The sequence below is a fragment of the Grampus griseus genome, assembly GCF_964374135.1.
Source record: "Grampus griseus genome assembly, chromosome: 6".
Classification (NCBI taxonomy): Eukaryota; Metazoa; Chordata; class Mammalia; order Artiodactyla; family Delphinidae; genus Grampus; species Grampus griseus.
The window spans coordinates 27,418,341-27,442,648 of NC_139000.1; the positions used below are offsets into that span (position 1 = coordinate 27,418,341).

The following is a 24,308-nucleotide window of genomic DNA, read 5'->3' on the forward strand; positions in this document are numbered from 1 at the left end:
CGCTGGGCAGGGGGTTCACATTCATGAATAATCAAAGGAATGCAAATTAAAACTATAAAACACCACTTTGTGATTGATCCGATTAGTACAAAAACTAATAATACTAGCAAAGATAAAACAATCTCAGACACTTTGTTGGTGGGAATGTAAATGAAACAGACTGTATGGAAAGGCACTTAGTGATATGCATTAATAATCTTTAAATATTCAGATCCTTAGACTCAGTAATTCACTTTGAGAACATATTCAAAAAAATAAATAATTTTTTTTTTGCGGTACGTGGGCCTCTCACTGTTGTGGCCTCTCCCGTTGCGGAGCACAGGCTCCGGACGCGCAGGCTCAGCGGCCATGGCTCACGGGCCCAGCCGCTCCGCGGCATGTGGGATCTTCCCGGACCGGGGCACGAACCCGTGTCCCCTGCATCGGCAGGCGGACCCTCAACCACTGCGCCACCAGGGAAACCCAAAAAATAAATAAATTTATTTACTCATTCAACAAACGTTTAATTGAGTGCCTACTACATTCCAGGTACTGAGGATACAGCAGTGAACAAAACAGACCTCACCTCTGCTTTCATAGAACTTAGAAGAGACCAACATTTAACAAAGAATCACAAAATAAATGTATAATTACACATTTTACAGGATAAAATGAGACAAATTATGAGCTTAAAAAAGACCTTTCTGGAAAGTAACATTTATACTGAGAGCTGAAGGATGAATAGAATTTAGCCACATGAAGAATAAGAGGATTTTTTTTTTCTGATAGAGGAAACAATATTCATGAAGGCAAAAAAGAGCTGTATTCAAGATTTTAGAGGATTCATTCATTAACTTATTCAACAACTATGTATGGAGGTTCTAGTAAGTACCAGGAACTAGGGGCTGAGGATAAGGGATGGGAGAAAATGATCAAGGTCAAGTTGAGGTAACAGCAGACAAAACAGATATAAAAATTTCTATAGGAATGGAAGGGCATGGTATTCATAATAAAGCCAAAGATGTGTGAAAAAGGAGGAAACCAATGCATTTGGCAGGGAAAAAAAAAAAAAAGGATGGAGTATAGGTAACAAACACAAAGATTTTCTACCTCCTCTCAAATCCAAATAGGATAGACTTACCTGAGAAAGATATGTTCAAAACAGTACCATTCATTTATTTAAAAAATTACTACTTATAGATAGAAATACTTAGATGGCTCAGCGCTAAAAATGTTCATATGCAGAGAAGAAGAAGTAGAGATCAAAAATAAATTTTAGGGCTTCCCTGGTGGCGCAGTGGTTGAGAGTCCGCCTGCCGATGCAGGGGACACGGGTTCGTGCCCCGGTCCGGGAAGATCCCACATGCCGCGGAGCGGCTGGGCCTGTGAGCCACGGCCGCTGAGCCTGCGCGTCCAGAGCCTGTTACTCCGCAACGGGAGAGACCACAACAGTGAGAGGCCCGCGTACCGCAAAAAAAAAAAAAATTTAAAAATTAAAAAAATAAATTTTAAACATATATACATGAGTTAAGGCATAGCTATACTTGGGACACTACCCTACAAGCTATCCATGAATGTGTCTCAACTGTGCTAAGCATGCAAGGAAAGGGAACCACTTTTTCAGAAAAATAAGCAGGCTTTCTTTTCAAGAGGCCAAAATGTACATAGAATAATCTGAGGATTTGAAATTAAAAACTGATCAAATGAACCTAATAAGCTTAAGGATGAAGTGACAGCTACACAAACTTTATGGTAAGAATATGCTTGGAGTTACCAGCAAGTTAAAAAGGGAGCCATAAGAAAGATCACGACCTCATCTCAGCAGTAGACCTGAGGAAGTAGAGCCCTTTTCCTCCTGTCTCCTCAGTTATCTAAATGGTAATATTTTATGTTTGGTACATGTCAACAGCATTAAAGAGTTACAAATATTTGACACTACCTTCAAAAATATATATATATGCAGAACTCTGTACTATTTTTGCAACTTCTCTATGAGTCTAAAATTATTTCAAAATAAGAAGTTTGGGTAGATTTGCTACAACAAATAACACAAAGCCTAAAATTTGTGTTAATTTCATGAAGCAATCAAAAAGAAGGACAAATGAAACAATTCTCCAAATTATGCTCTGAGAGTCCAATTTTCACTTCTTCTGTTAAGGGATGCAGGTACCTATCAAGAGAAAAGCCCATGGTCTGTCTTGGACATCCACTGCCCACCAGACTTTTGGGGAAGTCATTCAATCTCTCTAAGCCTCTGCTACACCTACCCCACAGGTTGGTATTATATACCTTTTGACTATGGCATACTATGCAAGTATTCATGATCATTATTTAGAATTATTTATTTGAACTGCATTATTCCTTCATTAAATGGAGGAATATCTCTAAGATATGATGAACTATTTGGATTTTTTTCAAGTCTTTGCATTTATCAAATGAATCTTCTACTTAATTAGGGGCTCAGATTTAACCAACACATTTATCTAACAGTAAATATAGTTATTATATCCCCCCAAATATAATAGAACTACAGTCTAAAAAATGTTTTTATCTGCTTTAGCCTTTTCCTATAAAGTTCATTAATGGAATTGGTTAACCTGTTACCTTAAAATTAATTCGGTTAATTCTGAAGACCTGTATTTATTTATTAGAGCTGTCTAATAAAGTTTGATGGGGCATAAATACACAGTTTGAACAAACATACTATCATACATAAAATGTTTGATGAAATATATTTACCCCATAGACATTAAAAATGAAAAAATAGCTCTTTTGAAGAAAAGAGGCGATTAAGTCAGGAATTTCATGAAATCCAAACGCTGAACCTTGAGAACCCAAAAGAAATTTCAAAGTCTGACAAAGAAAATATATCTCTTATAAAATTGGAAATCAATGTGTACTTATAAATGATGCAGCACAAAATGCTTTATTATAACTTTAATGTGTCAAAATCCATTATCCCTCTGCCTTCCATCAAGTACACTCTCAGGAAGAAAAATATTATATTATTTTCTGTGTTAAAACTTAGTGTACAGCCTAAAGGTGAGTTGGAAAACAGAGTACAAGAGTAACCCCCTCAAATCATGCATTTACTCATTAAAACCTCAAGGTAGCCCATTTTAACATGGCACCAAATTTTGTTTCCTGGAAAATGTATTTATAGACCAAAACTAGAAATGATTCAAGTGGACAGTTAAAAAGAAAATAAAAAAACATCATCAGGAAGCATATAAAAATAATATTCCATAAGATATTATCTTTATAACAGTAAGAAAAGCAGGAGGCCCCCTCCCCTTCAAAGTTTCCAGTGTTCACCATTCAGCCAGTCTACTCACTTCCGGTGGGTGTGGTCCATGCCACTGTTTGGTATTGCTTCCAACTTTGCATTTTTCTGCCCACAGATATTTCCATAGCTGTCGTATCCTGACACTAGTCTTGCTGCTGCACCTGTTGCTACTGAAAAGCCACAAATAAATCCCTAGGGGGAAAAAAACAGAAAAAAACATACAAATAAACCATTTCAATAGCAACAGTCACTACTTGATAAAATAATGAGCTGCTTTTGTCCCTTGAAGGGAACAAAGAGCTATCTTTCCTTTTGCAAACACTATTTCACTGTTTTCCTTGGATTTCACATAAGCGATATACAAAGCAGTCCACAGGGCAACACTATTTGCTACAATAACAAATCTCAAGCTTTTACATCATAAGGTTGTCTTTGCATTTTACAATAATAATAGCAGCTTCTCTGTATTGAACATCTGCTCAATGCCTGGATCTGTACCAGATGCTTCTCATACACTTTCTCTAATCCTGATGATGGGGAAACTGAGGCCCAGAGAGCAAATAAGTTGCCCAAGGCCATAGAAGCTAGTAAAGATCAGAGCATAGATTCAGACCCAGCTTTCTTCATTCTTTAGTTTTATTTGGTTGTAAAAGAGTTCTGTTAAATGAACAACAGCAACAGATGAAAGACAAAAATTCAAAGAACAATAGGTATGTGGGTTTTGAATCACTATCACTTCAGTACACACAACACTTCTGTTCCCTTCCTGCAGTAACGTTGTATACGAGCCAAAGAATTATACCATGAAGCACCGCCACGCTCTGAATATTGGAGACTCGAGGAGAGTGAGGCACTGGGTCCGTGTGCCGCAAAGGTCACTTCATTTCATGGGAATATGCTTCGCCACAGTGCCAAAGGCAAACGGTACTTCCTTCAGAACTGCATCATGCTTGCTAAATTGAGGATGCACTGACCAAAGCAAAGCAAAGCAATAAAACCCTACACTCAACTGCAGGCTACTGGTCATTAAGAACAGGAAATAAGGTGAGTCACTACTAATAAACTGACTGAATTGGGAGAAAGGACGGGGGTTAAGAAATATTCTTGCAACACGGTCATTAAAAAGGCTGAGTTTTTTGTTATCTTTATTAAACTGACGAATGAAGATAGAGATTATCACTGTTTCACTCATCACAGCCAAGTATCATGAATAGTACTTACCTAAGCAGCCCTGCTAGAGCTCAGGTCTACACTGGTAAATACTGTACTCATATGCAATGCCTCAAAGGATTTCCCCCTTAAACCTACTTTCCTAAAAAGGCAAACAAACTCTTTTTTCTAAATAGCTCCTCTATGTTTATCGTGCAGGTAAGGAAAATGAAGGGGGAAGCGTAGAGAGTGTAGGTCTACCTAGTGAAAACGTCTTGAAACTACGCTTTGTAAGAAAGTGGACTTGGAGCAGAGACTATGCCTGATTCGCTACCCTCTCACCCTCTGATCCTTTTGCCAAGTTATTTTACTTCCCTGTGCCTCAATCTACTCACCTGTAAAATGAAGATAATGAGTGTTGCTCTTAAGGCTGCTGTAAGGATTAAATGAAACAATCCAGTAAGGGGTTAAGAATCCTGTTTGGCACATAGTAAAGGCTCAATAAATGTTGGCTATTACAGTCGCTAGAAATGAGAACATGTTGTAAGGGAAAGACCAAGGGCTTTGGAGTCAGATAAACCTGCACTGATCAGTGGAATACTGATGAGTCCATTTTCTATTCAGGTGACCTTGGACAAACTTGCTTAATTCTCCATGCCTCACTTTACCCATCTCTAAGTTGGGGCTAAAACCACTTACCACTAAGGCTGCTGTGACAAATACCTAAGATAATAATGTAAAGTGTCTGTCTCAGTACATGTTAGTACCCTTCTGCCTCAAAGCACAGCTAACTGCTAGCACTGGAGTTAGGCATAGGCTGGTCAGTATTCACTCATTCACCCTCACCCTGGTTTCCCTCTCCCTCTCTCCTGACTCCTCCAAGGAGACTGCAGGGCAATTAGTCCCACCTCAGAACTTCAAGCCAATATTAAGACATGAGAAAAATATGTATACTCCCCAACATACATATGCATGTGCAAATCAGCATGCCGTTTTTTAAAAATTTAAGACCTTTATTAACAGGTGCTTGCAGTTTGTTGACTTTTTTGAAAAAATCAACCTGTAAACTTTTATTACAAATTAAAAATGAGGTTCTTAAAAATCTCAACTTGACCAGATATGAAACAATTTAAAAACCTTTAAAGGTGTATTGAGAAAAACCAGGCTTTTTTAAAAAAAAAAAAAACACATTTGTCATTACCAAAAAGATACGTCTTTAGGTAAAAATAATAAAAACCTCATGCTGCATAGATAATGCAGATAGCTCTAGTTATCTGGTCAGCAGGCAAAAAGCAAGCACTTAAGGTCTTCAGCTCCAATCTTTTGTTCATTGCTTATTGCTGGAATTTCGTATTCATTTCTTCTTGTTGGATGACTAAACCGGATGATGGTAGAGATGGTAAACTGGCATTTACTCAGCCCCGCCCTGCTCAGCCTCGGGAGCAGACAAGCGGACGAATTCTCAGCTGGTGGATCATCGGCTGCTTTTGTCTCTTCGCCACCTTGTGGTTTAGGGTTTTCTGGGCGTCTGCGTCTGTAATTGAAGTTGCGGCGGTACCGACGTTGAGGTGGCTGCTGACCTTGGGTCTCATCTCCTTGATTTTCCTTATCTTCTTCATTGCCGTCCTCTCCGGGCTGTCTCTAGCGAGGAGGGCCCCTGCGGAATCGTGGTCTATAACCCCGATACATATTCTGTCTCACTGGTCTACCTTGTTCTCCTGCGCCCTGGTTGTCAGCACCCTACATCACCTCTCCCTGCACAGGAGGGTTGGAATACTGTGGTCGACGCCCATAGGGTCTCCGCACGCAGTAAGATGGGCACCTTCGCCTGCGGTAGGGACGCCGCTATTGGGCCTGGCCTTCAGGAGCGCTCTCCGATCCCCCATCCTTTTCCCCGCTCTCACTGATTTGGTAATTCTGCTGGTAATTGCGGGGAGGACCCCTGCGACGTGGAGAGCGTCTATAATGGTTATGGTCTGCTGCACATTGACTGCCTTGCGCTGGAACTCCACCAGGGCCTGTAACATTTGCTGCCTCCGCGTCCTTTTCTCCTTCAACGACATCAAACTCCACAGTCTCTCCATCTCCTATGCTGCGAAGGTACTTCCTGGGGTTCTTTACGGCAGTCTGGTGTGCAAATACATCTTCCTTGGTGTCATTCCCGTTGATGAAGCCCTACCCGTTTCTTACAATGAACCATTTTACCGTTTCCAAAACCTTCGTTGCGATGACCTTGTCGTCTCCGCTGGCAGGCGCTGCTGATATGAGGCCGCCTGTGCCGCGGCGCCCTGCGCCGCCGCTGCCCGTCGTGCAGGGCGTGGTGTTGGCAGCGCTGAGGGCGGCGGGCGGCTGCCGGGTCTCGGCCTCGCTGCTCCTGGTTGCGGCGACGGTGACTGGGGCCCCCTGCAGCAGCTGCGGCTCCTCCCAGGCTGTGATGGTAACTAGGTCGGCGGAAGCGGTGGCACTGCTCGGGGCTCTCTGGGGTCCGCTCTCCCAGCATGCCATTTTAAGCATATCCTTGAACTTCAAATTAGGAAGCCCTACACTAAACAAAACTGGAGGTGGAGGTAAATATTGGAGGTTTCATGGCTAACTTTTCCAATACAGCTCTTTAACAAGAAGGATCACAGAGTAATAGAAAGGGAATCCAGAAAGTTCTGGATTCAAACCCTCATTCTACCACTTACTACCTGTATAACTTTGATCCAGTTACCTACTTAGATGTTTCCTCCTCATCTCTGACACAAAGTAATATCAACTGTTTCACAGCCTAATGATGAGGACTAAATGAGATAATGCATCTCTAACTTCTAGCTGGTCTGGTACATGGCAGGTGATCAATGTATGGTGCCTGTTAGTGAGAAAGTCAGACTAAAGAGGTTGACAACAGTAATTGGGGACAAACCAAAAACCCCTTCAGTTCTCTATTTTAGACAAGACTTTCTAAGGGGTCAGGGAAAGTGAGAACTAGTGTCAGTCATTTTGTTATGACACAGAAACATTCAGACCACAATTACACTCTTCTTTCACTACTAGTCTAAAATAGGAAAGCCCTTGCATAATTAAAAGGTTATGTTCTTCTTTCACTTTTTATACAAATATTCTTCTTATGTTTATAAGTACTTTGTGTTGCAGATTGCCTTAAATGGTTTCTGATTTCCCTTTATGACTATTTTTAACAATACTGTGGGACATGTGGTTTTTGTGCATGTGTGTGTGTTTGTGTTGTTTTTTTAAAAAATTATAAGCCACCTCATATCCCTCTGGGATGTAGGCAGAGTATAAATTATAAATGTTACATATATATTGGTAAAATGGGACACTGACATATTTTCACAGAGGCCATTTAAACTTCTTAGTAGCTTCCCAAAGCGTTAGGGTGGAGAGGGTAAAAAGCTGCAGCAGAGAAGGAAGGAGAATAGGAAGCTAATAAGATAGAAAGAAACCAAGACTGTTATTCCAGAGACTTCCCATATGGTACAAGTAGTGACAATGGAGAACTAGGCCAAATATAATTAAAAAGACAATCTCCTTTTTTAAAAAAATGTGAAATCCAAATGCAGGAAGCAATACAGTTTCAAATGAGAAAAAATGTGGTACATGAAATTAAAATAGGCTGAGAGAAATTTTACGGAACGCACTCAATAATTTAATGGCTCCGTGAGGCGGATGGGGGCCGTACTCAACAGAAGGAAATCACATTAACTAAGCAAATGATAAGGGGGACGAGGAAAGCTTTTATACACCTAGAGCAGGGAGCAATCACTAGAGAGAAAGTAAGTCTATTAGTAAGGAAGAGAATCCTGGCTAAAATCTTAAAATGATAAGCTATTGAAGTGCTTTCAGAACTGCTATCTGAAGAGAGAGAGAAGGAGCAGACAAATCTAATAACAAACAGGAGGTGACTCAAATCAGATAAAGGGATGCAGGGATGGTAGATCACAGGCAAGATCTGGCAACTAATAAGTACCTACTGCCTACGTCAGAGAAAAGACAATTTGCTAATTAATGAACTGTGCTCATTTCCCCTTCACATCACAGGGTTTATTAGTTCAACTTAAGTAAGAGTTTTGGCTTAGTTTCATTCACTGTCAGTCAAAAAAAGGGACATATTTTATTTCACAAGCTGTTCGAATTTCACACGTGGAGCATTTGCCGTGCAACTGAGCAAGGCAGAGGCCTTAGTTTCTCTCTGAAGAAAAAAAAAGTCAACAAAACATGCATGAGGGGTGGGGATGGGGCATGAATATGGCATTATGAAGCATACTTCAAGATAAAAAGATGGGGGAAAAAGACTCAGGCTTACAGCCTTCTCCCGGGGATTAATGAAAATATATCCAGGCTTTTTTCTCAAAGACTTCCTCTCTTATCTCAATCAACACTTGGAGTCAGTCTGCTAATAACTAATTTGTCAGACTTCAGAGTAACACTTGGCTTCTCTTCCTCCTGTTCTGAGAACCCTGAGACAAGGGGGCTATTAGGACCCAGCAGACGGGATAGAATTAGAATGCCTGATGCAGAACTAATACTTATGCAAGCAAATTTCAAAAACAAAGTTAAAAGCTTTGCCAATCTGCCAGATTTCTGGATTTCTTTAAAGTTTAATAGGATACATTACTCTAAGAAAGAAGAAAGAGGAAAAAAACAAGAATGGTTGGAAGTCTAGGAAATATCCACTCAATAGGCATTTATTGAGCACATAAAAACGCAAGATGCCGTGCAAGGTACAAAGGGTTATAATACGTAAAGTTCACCCTGAAAGAACGGAAGTGTTCTCAAAAGAGAAGAATCATGGGGCATGAGGGAGCAAAATCAGAGAGAGGTTCAGTTTCATGGGCAGCTCGAGCAATGGAAAAGAAAACACAAAGAACATGTACTGAGAACTGAACCCAGCTCTTTTGCAAGTACTCATGACCCCAGACAAGTCACTTTAAATTCTCTGAGCCTCAGTCCCCTTACCTGTCATTAAGAATGGACTAGATTAATCTCAAAAGCCCTTTCCACTTCCAAAATGTTATGATTCTAAGGGAAAGTACATACAGAGTAAATTTTTTCAGGGTATACTTCCAGGGAGAAGTATAGGCCCTTCTGATCCACTATAATGACTGAGTGGGGAAGGGGCGGGAGGGGATGTAGATTAAAAGTAAATGGATTTAACTGAACTGTACATTTAAAAATAGTTAAAATAGTAAATTTTAAGTTATGTATATTTTACCACAATGATAAAAAAAAAAGAAAAACCAAAAGATTTAACAGAAAGTAGGTAGCCACTTGGATCAGGTGACCTTAAGGTGATTTTTGGCATGCTGTTCTTCCTATTCTATCATCCTGCCAAAGCACAGCCCATCACACAGGTGACGAAACACTGCAGTGAGTCTTTGAGTCTTTCACTTTGTGCTGCATACTCCACAATGGTTAATGAGGTAGAAACACTATGCTCTAAGAACTAGACTACGGCTATAAAATAAAAAAGGTCCTTGAAAGCAGTCTGCAGGGACGACCTATGCAGACCTATAATGGCTCCTAAATCCAGCTCTAGTCCAGATCATTCTCCAAAATTCCAGCTCTGTATTTTCAACTGCTTATCCCTACCCACACACTGTACATGTCCACAACCCACCTCCTTCCACATTTCCCCAGACCACTTCCCCTTCCTGCATATGCCGTATCTCCGTTAGCAGCACCGTTCCTGACTAGACTGCACAGCTAGGATCTGGAGTGAGAGGACTCTAGCGTCCTAACTCTGCACTAGAGGAAGGAGGAATGCTAAACTCTTTGCTCAAAGTCTGAAATATTGACTAGACCACATTTAACTGGCAGGTGAGGTTACTGTGTCCTACAGGTCCATGTTCTTAACAGCAACTTCTTTCGTTGTTCCCAATTCCAGGCAACAAAGAAGGGACTGACTATCTCTTGAGGCCTTGCCTTCTAACTCTTCTACTCTGGGTTCAATGCTGCCGCCACTGTGTAATCTTAGACAAGTTATTCAACATACCACTGTGCCTCCTTGTCTGTAAAGTGGGAATGATGATAACAGTAGTATCTACTTCACTGAGCAGTTGTGAAAATTAAATCTGTATTGAGTGCAGAGAACAGTACCTAGTCCATAAGTAAGCAGCAATAATGATCAGGGGTAAGTTGTAGGAGGTATCTGTGTCTTCTATTTTCCAAGGTACGTACTCCTGTTAGGACCATCCAGACTCCTCTTTTTCCTGACTTTTGAGGTAAGATATCTGGGCAGATTGGGTCCAGGTGGATCTCTTTCCTTTCCTCTTCTCACATCTACCTCTACTTGGGACAGAATGAAGTCAGACTATCAAAGGTGGGAAGAACCTTGAGTCCATGTGGGCCAAGCTTCATTCCACAGGTCATGTTTACCAAGGAATTCTTTACTGGGCATAATCAAGTGACTGCTTGGCTACTAACAAAGTAGTGCTTTGTTTATCCATCCCACTCTTATTCCTTCATGTGCACAGAAACTGTGGTTTGGAACCTACAAGGAGCTGGAGTAGGATTTGAGCTGAAAAAGCTTACACAGAACCCATAACACAAGAATCTCTTAGTCATCCTTTATCTGTTTCCCACTTGCCCGCAACACTGGTGACACCAAATATTATTGATCCCGCTCCTTCACTCTCTCTCCTCTCCTTTACTATTTCCTTATTTCAGGTTTTTCACCTCTTATCTAGACTCATCTGAACTGTTGCATCAGCCTCTGAACTGGTGGCCTGAAATCTCTTCCCTCTTTACAATGACTTTACATTTATTTTGGCTACCAGGGCCATGTTTCTAAACCCAGCCATATCATTTCTTGCTTAAAACTCTTCAGTAGTTTATCAGTGCCTACAACAGTGGGTCTCAACACTGGCTGAACATTAGAACCATAGAGATTAAATCAGATTCACTGGGGTGGGGCCCAGGAACGAGTATTTTTATTCTAATACCAGCTAATTCCAATATGCAGCTAGTGTTAAGAACCACTTGTTTACTATCTTAATGGAAAATAAAAATTTAGAAGTACAATGCTACATGTAATTTTTTAGAACAGGGTAAGCATATGTCCAATAATTTCAAAATATTGAATAAGTTTGAATGTGGAAGACGATAGCTCTCACAAAGGCTGATAGCAATTTACTTTGAAAAATACTCTAAGTTCTAGACAAGCATGGAAAAACCTTAAAAGTAAGGGAAGAAATAAAAGAGAAGTACAAGTATTTATGATGAGATGAACATGTATAAATAAAAAGATTTAATGGTGAAAATGAGTAAAAGATGACAAGATCTTAAAATATTTCAGAACTACAGAATAGATACCAAGGAGTGAGCAAAGAACTGCAAGTAAGGGCAGTGAGTAAAGTTATAGTTTGAGTAATGGGCTGCAAAGATTGACTATAAAAGCAGAAGCAACTGGGCCACTAGCTGAAAAGAATATAGGCAGAAAGTTCCGGTTCCTATTCTATTTTTGCCTTTCATGGGCAGCAGTATATTCTTAGATAAGCTAATACTTAATCTCACTACACTTTGCCTGTAAACTGGGGATAAAACCCATTTCATAGTGTAACTGGGAGAATTTAGTGAGATAAATATATATATGAAAGCATCAAGCCCATGATAATCCTCAAAAAATATTTGTTGAATGTTTCTCTGAAAGGTACTATGGAATGAAATCCAAAGGCAAAAACAAAATACAACTTTTAAAAAACATACAAAACACATACTCAGAAGACCAAAAAAAAACTCTGGTCTATTGTTGTTCCAGTAAGGCGTGCAACAGAACTTTGAGATTTCTCCAGTTTCCACATGGCAAAATTTGATGTTAGCTCAGCTCCAAGATGGTAATCCATAAAAAGAATCATTCCAAAACAAATAATGCTATGCCTGCATTTAAGAGTACACACAGGGGGTCTTAATTACCATCACACTGAAATTAACAGTATATTAATTACCACTGCATTACAACGTTTCAGTAAACAAATGGCTCCTTACTCTCTGGTCACTCCCAAATCAGCCTATTAACATTAATGATTGCACTTTCCTGAGCTATTTTAGCACAGAAAATCAAAAGCACCTCGGGTGGCAGGTACGTATTTTTATAAACATAATTTTGAAAGGTCAGCTGCTATTTATCCCAGGGTGAAATTCAGGGGTGGGGAGAGGTTGTAGACTAGTTCTGTTAGCAAAGAATGTTCTCCACACTCTGATGCTGCATTTCAGCTGCTACTCCATTGAACTAAGTAGACTCTTGAACAACATCTTACAAGTCCTAAGTTAGGAAATGGGTATTTTGATGTTTTCTAAATATCCTAGATTTGATGAAACTGAGCTATTATCTTTAAAACTAACACTCTTTATTTTACTGGATTTATTGTATCTCATCAGAGTTCACTGCTTTCTTTTCCTTGATTCAGGAGCTGGACTGGTGCCTACACTTACGCCTATTAGCCATGAATAGGGTTGTTCTGTGCTTCTCAAATGACATTTTCGAGGTGGGCAGCCGCAGAGAGACGCAGAATAGGATTACCTAAAAAGTAGTAATAAATAAAAAATAACAAGATTCCTAAAAAAAAAAAAAAAAAGGTATGGGAAAAAGGAGGTTAAATACACTCACACTTGAGTGAAAAAAAAAAGGGTGCCTGAGGTAGCATGATTGTGTTTCCAGCTGCAAAGCCTAAGGAAAGAGAGAACAATACTGTCTGCGTGATCCCCTGATCCCCTCGAGGGAGAGGAAACTAAGTGGCAGAAAAGAGCACTGGCCTGGAAGGTAAAGAGTCCTGGGCTCTGTTCCCAACTCTGCCATTCACTAACAGTGTGGCCTTGGGATGTTCATTATCATCTCTGGGGTCTGATGTTCTTAACGTATATAATGAGGGTGATGCACCAGATGAGGATTTCTAAGTCCTTGCTAGCTCGAAATATCGGCTAGCTCTAAAACAGCTGCTTTCTACCTTTTTTCCAGCCCAGCACACTGGTGGCAGTGACACTAAAGTCCCTGAACCCTGTGTGGAAACCCCTGCAGGGTAGAGCGGGGATGCAATCTGAGTAAGCACAGCCCCAGCACTTTGCACTCTGTTCCTCCATCCTCCGCACCCACTGGAAAATCACCAGCTCCCGTGACCTCTGACTGAGAGATGCCACTTATTACAGTAGACACAGCAGGCAGCAGGAGCCTAGTATGGGTCGAAGGAGGAAGAAGCAGGGAGAAACCAGCCTCCTTCTAGGAAGAACTAAAAGATGTCAGAACTGGAAGCACTGTAGATATCATCTAGCAAAACCTCTAATTTTATACAAAAGAACACCAAGTCCCTGAAAGGAAACTGAATGGCACAAAAATAACCATCAGGTTTGTGTGACTGGGTTGGATGAATACTCAGGACTTGACCCCATGACCATTGCTCTGCTCACCATCCCATCAAGATCATAGTTCACGGATATTTTGGTCAAATGGCCTGGCTTTCTGAAATGGGCTAGTCAAAGACATAGAGTTTCAATTATTCCTTAATTTTGATCACAGTTTTCATGCAAACCAAAAAAAAAAAAAAAAAGTCAAGGGGTACCAAATACCACTTAACTGTATGGGGAAAAATAACCTGCTTCAATGGTATCCTAGGACTTCCAGATGTAAGCAATTCAAGAGGGGTTATTTATTTATTTACAGATATAAATAAATAAATAACAAGTTCCCTCTTTAAACTAACTCCCCGTCATCCCCTCGGATCATGAGTTCAGGTTCTGAGGCTCTGTGAGTTTCTTACCATCCCAATGCAGAACAGGATAAAAAGCAGCAGCCACGGTATGTCTGTGCAACAACGGTCCTCCAGTGGCTTCCATTCTCGTTTGGAGCTCTAATTGAAAACACAAAGAGAGTGGTAAACGTGAATTTCAGTTAAAGTTAGGAAGGTGCAAACATGCCATCGATACCTAGATCCCTTCTTTTCCTGACAAATTCCTATTGAACCTTTCAGTTCAATAGAAACCTCAAATATCTGTCACCTTTCTGTGAATTTTACCCTAACACCCACCTCTCTTCCTGGCCAGGACTGATTCCAATGCTGTTTTGGTACCTCTATTAGAGCAGTTAGCATGCTGAATTATTATTGATTGAGCTGTGCCCCTAGCAGAGCATGAACTTTGCAAGGGAAGAGGCCACTTCTCATTTCCCAGCGTCCAACATGATGCTTGAGGGTTCATGGTATATACTTAGTAAGGGCTTTTTTAAATTAATAAACAAACAAATTCTTCCAACATCAATCTTGGTGGTAGCTTTTTCTTTGTATGTCCAGAGGCTAGACTTAAAAATGTAGAACGTGCTTTCTACATGTTCTCATCTAGGAAGGAAGCTCTTTAATTATGAATTCCTATTGAGGGGTAGACTCTTCTAAGTCTAATAAAATTCAGGAACAAAAAACTAAATTAAAACACTTTTACAGACAGATCTGGGCAACTCCTAAACCACCATCCACAGATTTTCATTCTGTTTTTAGAAAGTGTAAAGAGTTTTTAGATCAAACACAAAGATTCCCTAACTAAAAAGCTAAAGGCATTCTAAAAGTTAACTTGCAAAGTACTGATTGGAATTGAATGCATTTTTTTTTTCATACAGCGATAGTCTTAGGTTCTCAAATCAGCTCACAAATTCCCTTTAACCAGAATGTAACTGAAATAACACTCTTGAGCTTTCTAATGAACAAAAATCCCTGAGTCTCACACCTTTTCCTGGAAACAGTAAGCAGAGAAGGGAGAGAGAAGGTAGCTTTGGGAAACTTATGAGAAAAGTTCCTGCAAAAAGAAGGCCAGGGCCTCCAGTGGCTTCCATGACAAGATCCAGGAAGCTATCCGGAGAAGGCCTGTCAGTAGGAAAGGACAGCAGCACAAGGTGTGGTAAGAAGATAAGAGAGCCCTCTAGTATAATTAGTACGTAGAGTTCAAGAGTGGGGACCCAGTTCTTAATAAGGTTTGCTTAGCTTTCTCTCCTTCTAAAACAGTTTTTAACTTTGACAACCTGATGAAAGCTATAGATTCTTTTCTTAGGAGATAAGCATAACTAAGTTGCATAATTTTCTTAAAAGTTTAGGGAATTCAGACCCCAGGTTATGAAACCCAACTTTAAAATACCTGCCTATGGACACTGAGGGCAAAGCGCTGGAGCTACAAACACTCCTTCCTGACCCCTAAATGCTAACCAGACAAATGCCTTTCCCTTCCTCAGTGTCTTATACACTGTTAGTTTTTCACAAACAACAACAAAAACCACCACCCTTGATAGCTTGTTCCCAGACACCCACACAAGAAAACAAGAGAGCACTAGTTAGTCATGGAGAAAAACCTCACGCCAAGGCTCTAACTAGCATTAAAAACCAAGAGCGAGTAGGCAGTGTTTTCCAGAGGAATATAACACTATGGCAACTGGATAAAGGACTCTGTCCTCTCCTTGGCTCTGTCATTAGTTAGTTACATGACTTTAGATAAAACGCTTCATCTCCCTGGGTGGCAGGAAGAAGTGAGATTAAATCTCTTAGGTTCCTTCCAACTCTAAAAATCTATGGTCAGGAATGCAGTTTTGTGAAAATTTGTGCAATGACAAAAAAACTGCAAAAATAATTTGACATTATTCCCTGTGTTATTCAAATAAGAATGCACGCATTGTGGTCTGTGTTTTGGAAGACAGTTGTTCATAGTATGAATAAAGAATGTTTCTTTGTATTAAATAATTTCAAGCTTGAATAATACCCATTATAGTAAAATTACTTACACACACAGAACTTGGACACATCTTTGAAATTCATTACATTTACTCTAAGGTGATTTCCAGAGCAATGGCTACTTTGAAATACTATACTTGTTTATCTTAACAAACAGTATGTATTAGGGGAAGGCAGCGGAGGGGGGTGCGGACAAGTCTCAGACTGATTGAGCATTTTCTTTATCCACAGCTATTTTCTTCGTATTTTTACTTCAGACCAACATTCAGCTTTTAATGCTTAAATTTTTACCTATAACATAAAGAAGGTAGAATTTCATTTTGACCAGAAAAACACAAAGATTCAATATCTCAACAGTCAACTTACTGTGGGCCACTTCTGGGCCAAATACATAGAAAACCTTTCACTGGGGATGAGAAATGGAGAAGGGGTAGGAGTTACATTTATAAAACATAGAGTACAACACGGAGTAGAAGAATACCAAAAAAGGAGGTAGTGACCTCACTCAGATAAAGAAAGGCTTCTCCAGGAGGGGCAGCTTACCTCATAGGCTATTCTGAGGATTAAATGTGAGCATCTGTCACACAGTAAGCACTGATTCTTGGTTATAATTCTTATTTATCAATACTCACTTTTCAGTTAACCTTCTCGCTATTGTGAAAATATCCCTTTACCAGGTGGACCTTTCCACTAAAAGGACAGAAAGAATATTAAATTCACCTTTTCCCCTTCTATTACTAAAATTTTGACTTAATGGTGGCATCTTTCATTTTAGCTACTGTTTTTAATGCTTTCAGTTATTGATTACTATTAACTAGGCACTATACCCAAAGCTTTATACACATTACTTTCAAAATAGCTCTCTGATGTATGTATCATCCCTATTTCACAGCTAAGGAAACTCAGGCTCAAAAGTTAAGTAATCAGGGGCTTCCCTGGTGGCGCAGTGGTTGAGAGTCTGCCTGCTAATGCAGGGGACACGGGTTCAAGCCCTGGTCTGGGAAGATCCCACATGCCGCGGAGCAACTAGGCCCGTGAGCCACAACTACTGAGCCTGCGCGTCTGGAGCCTGTGCTCCGCAACAAGAGAGGCCGCGATAGTGAGAGGCCTGTGCACCGCGATGAAGAGTGGCCCCTGCTTGCCACAACTAGAGAAAGCCCTCGCACAGAAACGAAGACCCAACACAGCCAAAAATAAATAAATAAATTTTAAAAAGCAAAAAAAAAAAAAGTTAAGTAATCAGACCAAGGTTTCACAACTGTGCAACCAGAATTTGAACCCAGGTCTGTGGCCACAAAACCAAATCTGATGAAAATATCATTCATTTTGCACTAGTCAGTAAAGAGCAAAAACACCTCCATTAGTTTTTCCTCACACAGCAAAATTTGGGAGCCAACCCAATAATTTAAAATCCTATAGGCACAGCGAAAAAGAGAGATGTTTTATGAGCCATGAAATTTTTCAAGCAAGTCAGGAAACCCAACAGTTGAAAGAATTTAATGATTCTTTAACAGACTTAACCAAGTGGTAACTGGATTTAATGCTGTCTGTTTCTTCCAATTAAAATCCACATAGACTTAGCAAAAGTAAAATGTTTTGCAAAAGCACTTTTTAAATGTGATTTTTATCCCTTTCTCAAATTCTACATGAGGTTAATAAAGGCTGTCAATCAATGTTAGGTCCCTTTCCATTCACAGAATCTTACAATTCAGGAACAAAATAGGACCAAAGTAATCATACAGTCTAAGCCTTTAAGTGACCTAGGGAAAGGAAAGGAAGGGACTTGCCTGACTTGCCCAAGATCAATTGTTTTGATCTTCAAAACAATTCTGTTAGTTGTTATTATATATTCCCAGTTTTGCTGCTCTGTAAAAGAGAAAACCAAGGTTCAAAGAAAATAAGTGGAAAATTCAGTACTGAAACCTGAGTCCTCAAACTCTAGCAGAGAGATGGAAACTATAAGAAAGAGTTAAGAAAATGCTAAAAATAAAAAAACCATGGTAACAGAGATGAAGAATGCCTTTGTCTGGCTCATCAGTAGACTAGACACTGCCAAGGAAAGAATCGATAAATTCAAGGATAGGTCAACAGAAATTACCCAAAGTGAAACACAAAGAAAAAGAGAATGAAAATTAAAAACCCAGAACGGAACATCCAAGAACTACAGGATAATAGCAAACGGTCTAACATATGTGTAATTGGAATCCCAAAAGAAGATTAAAGGGAGCATAGGGAATGAATAAAGAAATAATGACTGAGAATTTTCCAAAAATAACAAAAGAAATCAAAGCACAGATCCAAGAAGCTAAGAGAATCCCAAGCAGAATAAATACAACACACACATGCCTGCATACACACACACAAACACATCCTACACAAACTATATCCAAAATGTTGAAAACCAAATATAAAGACATCATCTTGATGGCAGCAAGAGGGAGGAAAAGGCACACTATAATCAGAGAAGCAACGATTACGCAAACTTCTTATCAGAAACTATGCAAAGCAAAAAACCATGGAATGACATCTTTAAATTACTGAAAGAATTAAAAAGAAAAACAAAAACATTATTAACTCAGAATTCTATACCCGAGAAAATGTCTCTCAGAAATGAAGACTTTTTCAATGAAAACCTAAGAGAATTTATCAGCAGCAAACCTGAAGTACAAAAAATGTTAATGCTGGGATAGGGAGGGTGGGAGGGAGGGAGACGCAAGAGGGAAGAGATATGGGAACATATGTATATGTATAACTGATTCACTTTGTTATAAAGCAGAAACTAACACATCATTGTAAAGCAATTATACCCCAATAAAGATGTTAAAAAAAATAAAATAAAAAAATAAATAAAATAAAAATACATCAAAATATTAAAAAAAAAATGTTAATGCTCTTCAGGCTGAAAGAATATGATACGACACAAACTTGGATATACACAAAGAAATAAAGACTTGTAAAATGAAGTTTTGAAATTTCCCACAATAAAGTATTTTAAAAATAAGCGTGTGAATATATGTGTATAACAACATTCTCATTACAGTCTTCTTGCACACTCTACAAGATTAATAACCTAGAAAGCAGAATTACAATTTTTAATGTTAGTATTAGACCATAAAAAATAAATCTAAGTCAGACCACAGCTGATGTATGCCTTATGTTTGTATTATATTCATATCCTTAAAGTTAGGGAGGAACAATATTTAACATCTTCACATTCCTTCCTACATTTTCTACATCATAGATTTAAAAAAATTTTTTTTTCCATAGTATCTTACAGAAGTCATAGTACAGGCAACTATATATATCCTAGACTTCACATTCACTATGAACCCTAATAGCTAAAACCAAGACCTTCTGGTGAATTTGATATGATAGGGGTGTGTATTTTTTTAGGAAATAAACCTATAAAAAGTTTTATCTTAAATTTCCATGTTGGGAATTCCCAGGTGGTGCAGTGGTTGGGAATCGGCCTGCCAATGCAAGGGACACGGATTCGGTCCCTGGTCCGGGAGGATCCCACATGCCGCGGAGCACCTGAGCCTGTGCGCCACAACTGCTGAGCCTGCGCTCTGGAGCCCGCGAGCCACGGCTGCTGAGTCCACATGCCACAACTACAGAAGGCCGGGCGCCTAGAGCCCGTGCTCCGCAACGGGGGTGGACACTGCAATGGGAGGCCCACGCACCGCAGCAAAGAGCAGCCCCGCTCACCGCAGCTGGAGAAAGCCAGCGCGCAGCGGCCAGGAGCCAACGCAGCCAAAAATAAAATAATAAATAAAAAAAATAAAATAAAATAAAATTTCCATGTTGTTCCTAATGAAGACACAGTTGTTGAGTAACTGTTTTTTTAGATAATAGTCACACACAAAGATTTTGACAAGTGATATGTTACAATCAGTCAAATCAGGCATCACTGGAGGGCATCAGCAGTAATAGGGCTGGCAGTGTGGGCCAAGCCAGGGAACAAATCAGGTAGGAAAAGGTCTGGCAGATGTGAATCTAGTTCACAGAAGTAGGCAGGGCTGGTTGGATCAGGAAGATATAAAAGGATCAGAGAGGCAACAGCAACAATCCAGAGTTAAGACAGAAAGAGTCAGCTAGGTCTCAAATACGGAAACAAGTAGGGTCCAAAATCCAGGAAGTCAGAAGATCCAGTTGATACCTAACGGCAAAGATCAAATGCTCCCTGCCCTTTTTCTATGCTCTGCATATTGTCTGTATGACTCTCTCCTAATTAAGACAGATGTACAAAGATTCCCAAAAGATTCTTATCGTAATCTAGTAACAGTATTACCTAATGCTATGAGTCTTTCCTTGATACACCAGATTTTTGTAAACATGGTTTGAAAATAATGAAAAATGTGCTAAAAAAAATGGTATTGTCAGTTATACTAAGAAGTTACTTAATTTGTCAGGTAATACTCTTAAGCATTCTGTTGGTTTTTCAAATAAATACTGAGCACCACACAAAGAACCTGAGATCCAAAGCCATGTACAATAGCCCCTACCCTTACAGAGCTCTAGTTTAGCAAGACAGGCAAACTAAGGACTGATAATGTGAGTGATGCCAAAATAGAGATGTGTAAAAAGTACTGCAGGAATAGAGATAGGGAACCATTAAGCAAACATTTGCAAGATTTATTGAAATTACCTCATAAACTTCTGAAGCAAACACTAAAAAATGATCCTCTGTTGTCTAAAATAGAATGTGTTTTTGTGCCCAAAACATACTAAAAATTCTCGCTACCTATGATGGCGAAATATTGACTGCCAAATAAGAATTATTCCACTCAGAAATGTTTAGTAGTAAACAAACAGAACATTAAGTTGGTTTAAAAAAACAAAAATCAGCCATTTTCCTCACTTTGTACCCATTAGATTTCTCTGTACTACATTTTATGGCTGCTCCAGTTAGAAAGGAGCCTTTCAGTTTTGGAAAAGAGAAAACGTATCTTCCTTTGTTTTCTGGAACAATTAGTGCAGGGCTATATTTAACTAAGCTACTAGAATAATATTTTCATGTTGATGTCATTGGTGAGGTTCCTACTAATACTGAGTTAAGTACTATCTTGTCGCATACATCCAGAGTTGCTACAAATTGGAATTTCTGATGGGCTAAAGAACTACAGGCTCCCTGTCATTTACCTAGTACAACTGTCTTTACCTAGTACCCTGTCCAGCGGCTCTACTTTAGTTTTCATTTCCCAGCTACTCCGTGGCACAACTAGAAAGCCTCTAAAGCAGTCACTGAATGCATCTCCAAGGTCACTGCTACAGACATTTGTGATCTAAGTAAGTACATATGTCGCAAGCACTGGACTATCTGTGAGGACGTCATTTTGTTCATGCCCATCTGTTTTACACAAAAACCTCCAATATTCATACACTCCAAATCTTCAAAGCTCCCTCCAAGGACATACTGGTTCATTAAATTCCCCAAAATGCTTTTATTTGTGCAGAGTAGTAACAAAAGAATAAAAGAGCTAATGTGTATCATTTTTGCCACACTCCTGAATAGAGTGAGCAGACCTGATGAAGTTGGGTAGCAGTAAAACATGGAGGCTTTCAACTTTCTGTTCATAGCACCTGAAACTAAAATCTTGTAATAGGATTTTGAAAGATGTTGCCTGTCCTTGGGAAAGCTCTCTCAAGGATTTGGAGTGCATAACTCCTTACAGTTGCCACAAGTAGCCCATTTCATTCGCTAAGCTTGGTGATGGCAATTCATATTTGCAAGGTAAAAATAAGAGCTGTGATTTTAACAGGCAGTTAAAGGTAATAAGATACATTGAGTGGAAAGATACAGGCATCTGTGTCCAACTGCTTCTCTTAGTTCATGAACTTTATGCTAAATCACAAACATTCATCTATTTAAGGAAAAAGGGGGAAATGGCAACTAGAGCTGCTCTGAGTTATGTATTTACACAGTGACAGAAAGATCATGGGAGATATGTTGCCTATGACTTCATTCTTTCCCTGAATGCCCTAAAAAAAAGTAACTGTGGGTCTGTTAGAGTTGTCCTTCTTCCATCAGACTTCTCAGGGGCTGTCTTTCTTGCACACAAGCACATGACAATTACTGGGCAGAGGCCACGTTCCTCCTGTCCTGCAACATAGCTAATAGCATCTTTTACCTCCATGACCAATGAAACATGATCAAAGTTATACAGATAAGCCTTATCTGTAATCCTCTAATAGTATTTCTAACGTGCCTTTCTTCTGAATCATTTGTAAGCAATGTTTTTAATTTAAAATTACTATTTGGTTTTATTCTAATTATACAGTTTTCATGGGCTTCATTCCCCCCCCCATCACATCCTACAAGTGTCAGAACATCTTCAGTACTTGGTGACACCAAGGGCAGACTGAAAGGACCAGAATTGTACTTTGCACCTGCAACCTGCTACAGTACAGCCAGTTTCCATATAGCTAACGGATTTACTGACTTTTCTTGCTATACTGTAACCCTTTCTTTTAAAGCAGGAATTCATAGGTACTCAAACGAGGATTGTCATTCCAATCTTGCTTCCTTTCCTTGATGGAATGGCTAAGAACTGACTTATGAAGACAATGATGACTTATGGAGAAGAAACATGAAGACTACACTGATCATATACATAGCTAAGAGGTGAGTGGAAAGGAGTAAGTTTATGTCTTAAATCAAAATTAGATCTCATCTTTGCCAATGAAGAGTTTTTAGTCCATAGCAATTGTGCACAGAAATAAATATATGTTCAGTTCTGTGGCAGTGCCTAAGGGAACAAATACTTATCACAGTTAAATAATTTACAAAAATATAGATTACATTCCTTTCGTGTTCCTGTAACACACTGTGTACACACCACCATCACCGTAATTATTATTTCACATTATAATTATTTGCTTCCCCAGTAGATTACGAACTTTTTGAGGGTAAGGATAATGTTTTTATTTTTTGTTTAAATCAGGGATCAGTAAGTACTTAATATTCTTCAAGTGAAAGCCTATTCCACATGAAAGTAGAATCTTACCCTAAGTGGCTGAACATATAATGGCCATTCTTCCTACCTTACTGCCTACTTCGGGCAGGGACTTGTTGGGTTTTATTCACTGCTATATCCCCAGTAGATGAACAGCGTCTAGCCCATAATAGGCTCTCAGCAAATTTATTTAATGGATGAATGAACAAGGTGAGGTCTTTTACCATTCAAGTACCATAATGTTAGAGCAAACATCCTCACTGCCTCTCCTGCATGAGACCATTTCCTTAAAAAGCATTCTATTGCATCACAGGCTGGCTCCTTTTCCCACAGATATTGTAAAGTATAACATTTCCCAAAGATGTTGGTCAGTAGGTTCTGTAAGAAAAATAAATTCCAGATTTAACTACGTTTTGGAAATGCTAGTTAATGAAATCTAGTCTTTTGAGCAGGACTTCTCTGAGACCTTACTGTGAGACTCTCCAAAATGTATCTGGTCACACACTGACTGGGAGACGTGAATACAGACAGTGCCAACCTCTCTCACAATACATTTCTGGAAACCAGCGCATAAGGGTTCATGGTTAGGATTGATGCTCCCACTGAAAAACACTTTCAGAAGTAAAGGCTGGTAGCACTGTTTAAGACTATACTGAAACTCATAAAAAAGAATGAAACCTTGCCATTTGCAAAAACATGGATGGACGTGGAGGGTATTAATGCTAAGTGAAATAAATCAGACAGATACTGATATCACTTATATGTGGAATCTAAAAAAATACAACAAACTAGTAAATGTAACAAAAAAGAAGCAGACTCACAGATATAGAGAACAAACTAGTGGTTACCCGTGGGGAGAGGGATGGGGGAGGGGTAATATAGGGGTAGGGGATTAAGAGGAACCAACCATTAGGTATAAAATAAGCTACAAGTATATATTGTACAACACAGGGAATACAGCCAACATTTTACAATAACTATAAATGGAGTACAACCTTTAAAAATTGTGAATCACTATATTATACACCTGTAACTTATTTAATATTGTACATCAACTATACTTCAATTAAAAAAAAAGACTATGCTGAAACTGAACGCAATGTACATTGGTTTGACACTTTGGAAAGTAATTTGGTGATACATTTAAAAAACCCAAAGAATTCATCTAAAACATTAAAATAGCTGCACGTGAGATGTCCAAAATAGTGATATTATGAGAAAAAATTAGAAATTAACTAT

The 24,308-nt window shown here is 39.2% G+C and overlaps 1 protein-coding gene and 1 pseudogene across 5 annotated transcripts in view; both read right to left on the minus strand.

Annotated features, from left to right (window-relative positions):
* The window catches only part of SLC44A1 (solute carrier family 44 member 1), a gene marked incomplete at both ends in the record, with an annotated part of 214,177 nt that overhangs the window by 148,653 nt on the left and 41,216 nt on the right, over positions 1–24,308 (minus strand). For all 4 annotated transcript variants that reach the window (XM_082657024.1, XM_082657025.1, XM_082657023.1 and 1 more), the window contains 2 exons: positions 3,315–3,457; positions 14,167–14,256. In XM_082657024.1, the coding sequence (XP_082513150.1) occupies positions 3,315–3,457; positions 14,167–14,256 (233 nt within the window). The remainder of the gene's footprint in view (positions 1–3,314; positions 3,458–14,166; positions 14,257–24,308) is intronic.
* LOC309823707 (Y-box-binding protein 1-like) lies at positions 5,595–6,919 on the minus strand (annotated as a pseudogene). Its single transcript has one exon. The product of its transcript is annotated as a Y-box-binding protein 1-like (transcript).